Source organism: Lissotriton vulgaris, chromosome 8 (assembly GCF_964263255.1).
Source record: "Lissotriton vulgaris chromosome 8, aLisVul1.2, whole genome shotgun sequence".
In the NCBI taxonomy this organism is placed as follows: Eukaryota; Metazoa; Chordata; class Amphibia; order Caudata; family Salamandridae; genus Lissotriton; species Lissotriton vulgaris.
Window position 1 is genome coordinate 1,517,240,576 of NC_141696.1, and position 8,326 is coordinate 1,517,248,901.

Consider the following 8,326-nt stretch of genomic DNA (forward strand, 5'->3'; position numbering starts at 1 on the left):
CAGCACGGCTAGAAAACGGGCCCCCCAGTAACACAACGGGCTCCTGCTTCTGCAAAATGGTCCCCTATTCTTTCAGCTTCCCAGAGAAACGTCTGATTCCCGGTACAGTCAGTCCTGCCCAACATACGGCAAATATTCTCTTGATGTTTGGCTTTAATGGGGTATTAGTGACTCCCCGCAGGATTTGATTCACACATTTATTTCATTTATATGTTGTCTGTCTACCTTTTTATTTCCTTGTGAAATACAGTTCAGGTGCATATGGGGGTGATCACTAGTCCTCATGCCCTGATGACATTGTCAGTAATTTATGGGCTGGCAATGAAACATGTTGGACGTTCACATTAAAATGGTCCAAACTCGGTTGGTTGTTTTTAATCATGTGTGGGCATAAAAATAAATACGCAAGTTAAATGCCATAAGTAGCTCATTTTTAGCTTTTTTTGTGATGAAGAAACTTCACCTTCTTTTAAGAGTACTGTGGGAGGTTATGGTATATGTGACATACCCGATAGGGATACACAGACTCACATAACAGGTCTTTGATTTTTGTCTGATTGTTGGTTCCTCCAATTCTAAAAAAGCTCTCAATGATGAGAGAGCGAGCAAATTGGTAAGTTACAGCCAATTAACTCTTGGTGGTCGCTTACGTGAGGCACTTCCTAAACAGATTTAATTTTTTTCACATTATCGGAAGTGGATTGGTGTGAATGTCCCCGGTCTCCAGACTTGGTTGAAGCATTAGCCCATTGGGATTAAGGGATGCTCTACAATTGAGAAATAGAGTGTGTTTGTCTATCAAGGGCTTCGTTGAAAAAGGCTTGGTTTGAGTGGAGGGCGCCCTTGATATCAATTACCTCCTCAACTCCTAGGATATTGGTGTCTAAATATACCAACTAATTCATGCTATATATTCGAGTAAAGGCCCTGAGACACAGCATCTGAGACCCTGTTGCAACAATCTACTCCACACTCTGTAAGAACCCAAACAAGACCTTGTAACATCTCCTACACGAACTCTCATCTCCCCAACTATGTCCAACCCCAATCAAGCGCCTACAATACCACAATCAGAAGCCTGCAACACTACTGTCAAACCATGTAAACACCCCAATAGTGATCCTGTAAACACATCCAGTACCACCTTTTGGCACTCCGAACAATACCATGTAAATAAACCAGTGAAGTATTTTGGAAAGAAAATTTTGCACCGGGCCTCAGTGCATGAAAATAACACGTCTCGCACTCAAACCTTAGGACCACAAATAAAAATGATACAAACATATTTTGGCTTTTTTTTTAAACTTATTTTACTCTTTTATCAAAAATATATTTAGTGAGAAAAACATATATAAATACATACATAATAAATTATTCATTTCATAAAAGAATTTTGTCTTCATATTTCAAAGATACATTTCAACCACCAGATGGTATAATGTATATCGCCACCTGAAAAAATACTAGTGTCTGTAAACAGAATGGCAAAGCCAGTCTGAAAAGATTTAATTCATCCTGTAAGTAACCCAATCTGGAAACTGTAACACCCCTATCTAGATCTTATAACCATTCCAGTCCAGACCCTGTAAACAACCCAATCTGGATCCCTAAATACCCCAGTATATACTTAGTGAGCAACCCAGCCCAGACCCTGTAAACAACCCAATCTGGATCCCTAAATACCCCAGTATATACTTAGTGAGCAACCCAGCCCAGACCCTGTAAACAACCCAATCTGGATCCTGTTAACACCCTTTTCTAGACCTTGTAATCAAACCAAACAAGACCATGTAAACAACCCAATCTAGACCATGTAAAGTAAATCTCCAGGCATGCACAATCCAGACCTATGAATGAGGACCCTGCATTTATTTATTTATTTTGTATTCTTATAGAGCGCCAGACTAGACCCCCGAAGGGGTATCTCCGCGCTATTGCTGCAACAAAGAGAGTTCTGATTCAAATTGTATGTCCAGACTGAAGGTGGAAAGCTACAGGGCGTTATTTTCTAGGGTACAGATAGGTTTTTAAAGTTTTCCTAAAAGTCAGGTGACTAGAGAGAGATCTTAGTTCCGGGGGCAAGGAATTCCAGAGTATTGGTCCGGCGTGGGCTAGTGCACGGCCGCCTTGTCTGGTCTTTTTTACTCTGGGTACTTGCAGTAACTGCTGATGACTGGAGCGCAAGAGGCGCCCTGGAGTGTAGGGCTGGAAAATTTTGGTCATGTATTTTGGGCCCTCCCCTATCATGCTCTTGTGGATAGTACAGAGCGTTTTAAACTGGACTCGTTTCCTCACTGGAAGCCAGTGGAGTCTCATCAGCAGGGGACATGAGGGTGTCCGCGGAGGAGCATTCAGGATAATCCTTGCAGCTGTATTTTGGATTACCTGCAGTTTGCTGAGTTGCTCCTCGTTGGCTCCAAGGAGCAGACCGTTGCAGTAATCAACCCTGCTGATGACAAGAGCCTGTACAAGCGTCTTTCTGTGATGGTCCGGTATGTAGGGGAAGACACGTCTTAACATACCAATAGCCCGGAAGCAGTTTCCAGCAACTTGGTTAACATGGCCTTTAAAAGTGAGTTGCTGATCAAAAAGCACTCCCAAGTTCCTGACTGTACTCTTGGGGATGGGAACAGGGCCCAGCTCTAAGGGCCACCAGTCGGATGCCCAGTGTGTCGCCGCTTGCCCAAAACACATGACCTCCGTCTTCCCTACATTACACTGCAGACAGTTAGATGACATCCACTCTGCAATGGCCCTCATGCCATCTGCAAAAGATCTTTTTATTGCAGGTGTAAGGTTTTTGAAGGGAAAAAGGAGTTGGGTGTCGTCGGCGTACGACACTGGGGTAAAGCCGAAAGATCTTACTAAGTTGGCTAAGGGGGCCACATACACATTGAAAAGTGTAGGACTCAGGCACGAGCCTTGTGGCACTCCCTTATTGAGCTCCCTAAGAGTGGATTTATGGGAGCCCAGCCTAACTTCTTGATAACGACCAGTCAAAAAGCTCTTCATCCATGCCAGAGCCTCTCCCTCTATACCCACCTCGCCTAGGCGGTTGAGTAGCACCGTGTGAGACACCGTATCAAAAGCGGCGGAAAGGTCCAACAGCACCAGAATCATTGAGCTGCCCTCATCCAGTGCCATTTTGATGTTATTGGTCACCGTCTGAAGGGCTGATTCTGTGCTGTGGTTTGGCCTGAACCCTGATTGCGAATAGTCCAGGCCATCCGTCGCCTCAAGGTGTTGAGAGAGATAGGTGTTCACATGCCTCTCCGTAACCTTGCCCAGGTAAAGTAGGAGGGAGATAGGTCGTAAATTGGAGAGGTCTGTCCATGGGGAGGATGCCTTTTTTCTAATCGGGTTCACCACCGCCTTTTTCCAGTCTGCTGGTACCTGGCCTTTTGTTAGTGAGATGTTAACCAAGTCTAAAGTGGGAGGTCCCAGAAGGGAAATCATGGGGCCAATCATCTTGGCAGGAATAAGGTCACTTGGCGACCCTGATTTGATTTGGCTGCAAAGGGAGAGGAGCTCTGTATTAGTAATTGGGGAATTAGTAATTCGCAGGAGGACACTGCAATCATATTAAGCAAGACCACGTAAACACCCTGTAACACCTGTAAGGATACTGTAACACCCCGAGTTAAGACCCTCCACAACTTGGATCAAAGCGGCACGCGGGAACCTGTGTGACCCCAATAAAGGCCCCGTCACAAAATCGTGCAAGACCCTGAAATCATCCTTAGTCAGAGTCGGCCTTTGCTAAGATAGCGCCCAGGGCGTGGGGAGAGAGACACTTGGCGCCTTGCTGATGAGTGAATTAAATGACGTAGCTGGGGGTCCCTTTTGTGTTCACTGGCCAGTACCTGGATGAGCAGGGGCCTCCCCCAGCTCGCCGATAGCTCAGCTGCCTCACGCTGATGATGGTTTTGTTGATGCGTGCCAGCATGGGTCAGAGGGTGAGGGGAGGCAAGAAAGGGGGCTATCAAAAACAGCCCCCCCACCCCCCCTAAGATAATGAAGGACAAAATCAGACAGGCAGCGTCACCGACAAGGCTGGAGCAAGATAGGAAGGGCGCTGCTGTTGGCATCACCTTAATGTATGTACACAAGTAGAGAGGCAGGCAGGCCCCACAAACAGCCCAGGAAGGGTTCTGCATCCACCCCTCTGCTCCCCCTAAATATCCGGCCACGACCCCTGGAGAGATCGCCCAAGCCCCTCATACAAGAGTGAATCGCGTCCTTTCTCAGACCTGACCAGAAACTCTGTGCAACCAGGGCCCCGCCACCTTTAATTCAACACCTTTTATTACTATTCCACCTCACTGCCATCCAAGCACCCCAAGGTGCCTCTAGGGGCGCCCACCTCCATTAAGGCAAAGCAGGGCTGTTGCAAGGCAGACAACAATAAGCGGCCCACGAAGCCCTGCGCAGGAGGAGCGCTGCACGACTGTCACTTTACGAACCACATATATGAACTCAGGCGACGCGATTGCCAATCAAGTTATGTACATTCAGTTGCAAAAAAAAAAAATAACAAACAAAAAAAACTCGGCTCATTCATAGAGCATGGAAGACGCCTCACAACTACGCAGAGCCCGCAGATTGACCCCGCCCTCCCACTTGTCTCATCGCACAATACTTCCCCCCCCCCACCCCCCAAGTAACATTAGAGGTATCGGAGATTAAAGTCGCGATCCCCGAAAAACAACAGCACCCCCAACCGCATAATACAAAGGCGCCAACCCCAAAGAGTGCCGCAGCGAGAGCCCCTCCCGACCGGACAGCCCCCCCTGCTCACGGGGCAACATAACACACGAGCCAGCCCCAACCCTCGCAGCGGCCTGCAGCCGCGGCCCCACCCTGCGCGCATGCAGCGGGGGCCCGGCCCCCCGTCCGGGGTCACTTACCGGGGCCGAGGAGGGCCAGCAGGAGCGGCAGGAGCCGCAGCAGGGCCGCCGCGGTGGAGCCCATGGGGGCAGTGGTCTGGAGTCACCTCCCGCCACTTGTGCTGCTTCGGTCTGAACTTAGGCAGAGGAACGAAACCGAAAGTGCTCGTGAAGTGTCAGCCCAGAAGCCTCGGCCACCCCTCCTCTGATGACAGGCGCTCTCAGGGCGTAGACGAGGCACACACCGCGGATTCACGGCCACGGAATCGAGTTCATCCAGTTCAGTGTCTGAAGGCGCCTGTGTGCTGAGGCTGCCTTTCACACACCGTGAGACATCCTTGTGGGCAGGTGCACCTGTAGGGCTGGGCTCGCACCGTGTCTCAACCACACATTCACGATCCATTTGGAAGAGGTTGTCACCCTGTTTCTCCAGGGCATAGTTACCTGGGTTGTTGATGAGCTGCTCCAGCTTACGATCAATTATGGTAGTAAATGCCGAAACAGGTCGGCCATTTTTGAAGTGTTGCATTGATATGTTAACATAAATAAAGGCGCACTTAACATGGCCCCATGAAGTGTTGTTCCTTCTTTCTACACGTCGCCAGTGTAGTTAAAGTCACTGCTTGAAATGGAAACATAGAAGTGCAGGTTGAAGGTTCTCTGTATCAAAACACCTGTTTTTTTCCCCGAGAAGTACCAGTATCTGTACCAGAGTACCTGCTTGTTTGTGAGAAGTGCCGGTTCTCTCCAATTAAAAGTATAGCATATCTCTCGAGAAGTGCCAGTACTCTTCCTCTCAAAATAAAAAAGTGCCGGTTCAAGTTCAAGTTCAGTAATTTGTATAGCGCACTACTCACCCAGAGGGTCTCAAGGCGCTTGAGTGAGGGTGGGTGTATTATTTATCGAATAGCCAGGTTTTTAACTGCTTTCTGAAGGAGAGGTGGTTCTGTGTGAGGCGGAGGTGAGTGAGGAGAGAATTCCAGGTTTTGTCCGCTAGGTAGGAGGAAGATCTTCCTCCCATGGTGGATCTATTGATGCGCGGGATTGTGGCGAGGGCTTTGTAGGATGGAGGATATCTGACTATGGTTGCCCCCAACTTTTTGCCTGGTGTTTTGCTGGTTTTTCGACTTAGTTGACCTGGGGCCCTGCTATTCAGGACCCCAGGCCCACTGCTCTCTCTGTAAAATGGATTCCATGTACTCTAGGTACATATCTAATTGGATACTGAGTCACCTTATCAGCCCCTGTACAGTGTACCTTAGGTTCCCAGGGCATAGGTGCACCCAGGGCCTACCAGGGGCTGCAGCATGTATTATGCCACCCCTGGCTGGCCATCCAAATATGACACAACTGGCAGCACGACAGCTGGGCTAAGGTGGTGTAATCACCCTTTGCTTTAGATATAGTATTTATATATCTAACCCTAAAATGGACACATATATTCCTATCAGTCACTCCTATGGCAGGCCTTATCAATCCTGAAGGCAGAGTGCTTGGAATTATGTGAGATGGTGGTCTGGCATGAGCTGAGCCCGTTTGCAGCTTGCGGAACCACGTCCTAATAGCTGTTCCATGATAACGCAATACCATATACTCTTAAGTGCATTATGTACCTCGCAGTCAAATGCTAACTTTGGCACAGCATTATCAAAACATGTCGAGTAAGGTGTCATACGAATTGGAATACTAACCCCTCGCCAATTCTGGCGACGGGGTTAGCATTCCACCCTTCTAGAGGGACATGACATGTACGTAACTGTGAACCCCGGTTAAAGTTAACTCGAGCCTCAGCATCACAAAATGGATGCTGCCACCACAGACACAAGTCTGACCTCCTGCTGCTGGGAGTCCTTCCAGCGAGGAGGGCTCGGACAAAGGGTTTCCTGTCAGGGGCGGTGCCAGCACCATCCCATACAGGATTTTGTGTATCCCAGGTAGGCAGGGCTGAAAGGAAGGTGACTGCAAGTGGCACCCCGGTGCTCACTGTGCATATGCCGGCTCAAACCAGTCCCAGGGGCACCCCGGCCCCTGAGCTGGGGAGAGACCGGACAAAGGAGAGGGGTGTAACCACCCCCCTCCTGGTCCCACCCATGGGCAGGACCTAGTCGCGTGCCAGCCCCTTTTCTTAGGATAAAAGTAGGAGCGGGCCCCCTTCCCAAATTAGATAATCTTGAATCTTGAACTACTTTCCACGAAAGGAACTCATGACATTCTCTGAAGACTCTCCCTTGTGGCTAAGGAGTAGCCACCCTGCACCAGCAGGCACCACCTAAGCGGTTGCGGTTTCCTGCACGTCCATCCTCCGGATCAAGACTGACCAGCTCGACAAGACCCGGATTCCCTGCCATCTCTGACCTCTACCTGCATCATCAGCCCAGCTGAGATTCGTGGGTGCGACGAGACCTGTGGGACCGGCTATCTTCAAGACCTGCACGACGCTTAACCAGCACGACCGCCGAGGGATCCTCAGTGAGTGCACTGGGGTTTGAGAAGCCCCAACCCTGAGCAGCTCCAGCACCGAAGTCCAGCCCCCCAGCATCCACGAGATCTGCGTGGGGCCCTTCTGCTTCTTTGCTGCTTGCCACGTTGTCCGGTCACTTGCCCGCTGGCTAGTGGCCCTCCTGATGACGTACCACGACATTTTCACCGCTGGTCTAGGTCCCCTAGACTGGCCCTTGCTCCTTGTGCAACAAGAAGTGCCCTGGACCCTCCTGGTCCACTCCAGACGCCATCTTGACTCCACTGCGTGGGCTTGCCTTTGCCAAGGCTTGTTGCTCCAATCCTGGATCCAGCATCGCCGCCGCAGACACCATCGTGGGACAGCTCGCACCTCCAGCCTGGACGCCGACAACGCCTCCTGGTCCGTGTGACTGCAGAGTCCAGCGTCACCCACTCACCTGATCGCGGTGACTTCATCCGGTGCCATCCTGGTGCCCACACAATCACTGGCTAGTGATTGAGAACTGAGTCCCCTCTGCTTTCAGGTCGTCTTCATCACCGATCCAGCCTTGGATCACACCGAACATCTTCGCTGGTCGCCTGCCAGCAACATCTTCTTTCAGGCTCCATAGACTACAACGAGGATTCCCGACGTCATTTGAACCCTATGCAGCCGCAGCCCCTGGGCTAGGTAACCCGAGCATTTCGGTGCTCCAACGCAGGTTCACTATCCTAGTGTCCAGATCCTTTTTCGTTTTTAGTCTACCTAGTCGGATTCGTCCGGAAACAGTAACTTTAGAATTACTTGCATCCATAGACTTTGTCCCGCATCCCGTGTAAGAGTTCACACTCTGCACCCGAGTTCCCTAGGCCTCCTGCTCCTAACCTTAGGGTTCAGTAAGGTAGTCCTAGCGGTCCTGAAGCCTCTGGATCGTGTTACTTACCTGCTAGTATTTCGCATTCCACTTTTAGAGTATATGGTTTTTCGTGCCCCTCGGGCA

The 8,326-nt window shown here is 49.9% G+C and overlaps 1 protein-coding gene across 1 annotated transcript in view; it reads right to left on the minus strand.

Moving 5' to 3' along the window:
* CD58 (CD58 molecule) overlaps positions 1-5,044 on the minus strand; it is a 336,400-nt gene extending 331,356 nt beyond the window's left edge. Inside the window, exon 1 of the mRNA XM_086935648.1 lies at positions 4,908-5,044. Within this exon, the coding sequence (XP_086791774.1) occupies positions 4,908-4,971 (64 nt within the window). The 5' untranslated portion in view covers positions 4,972-5,044. The remainder of the gene's footprint in view (positions 1-4,907) is intronic.
* Positions 5,045-8,326: the final 3,282 nt, after the last annotated feature.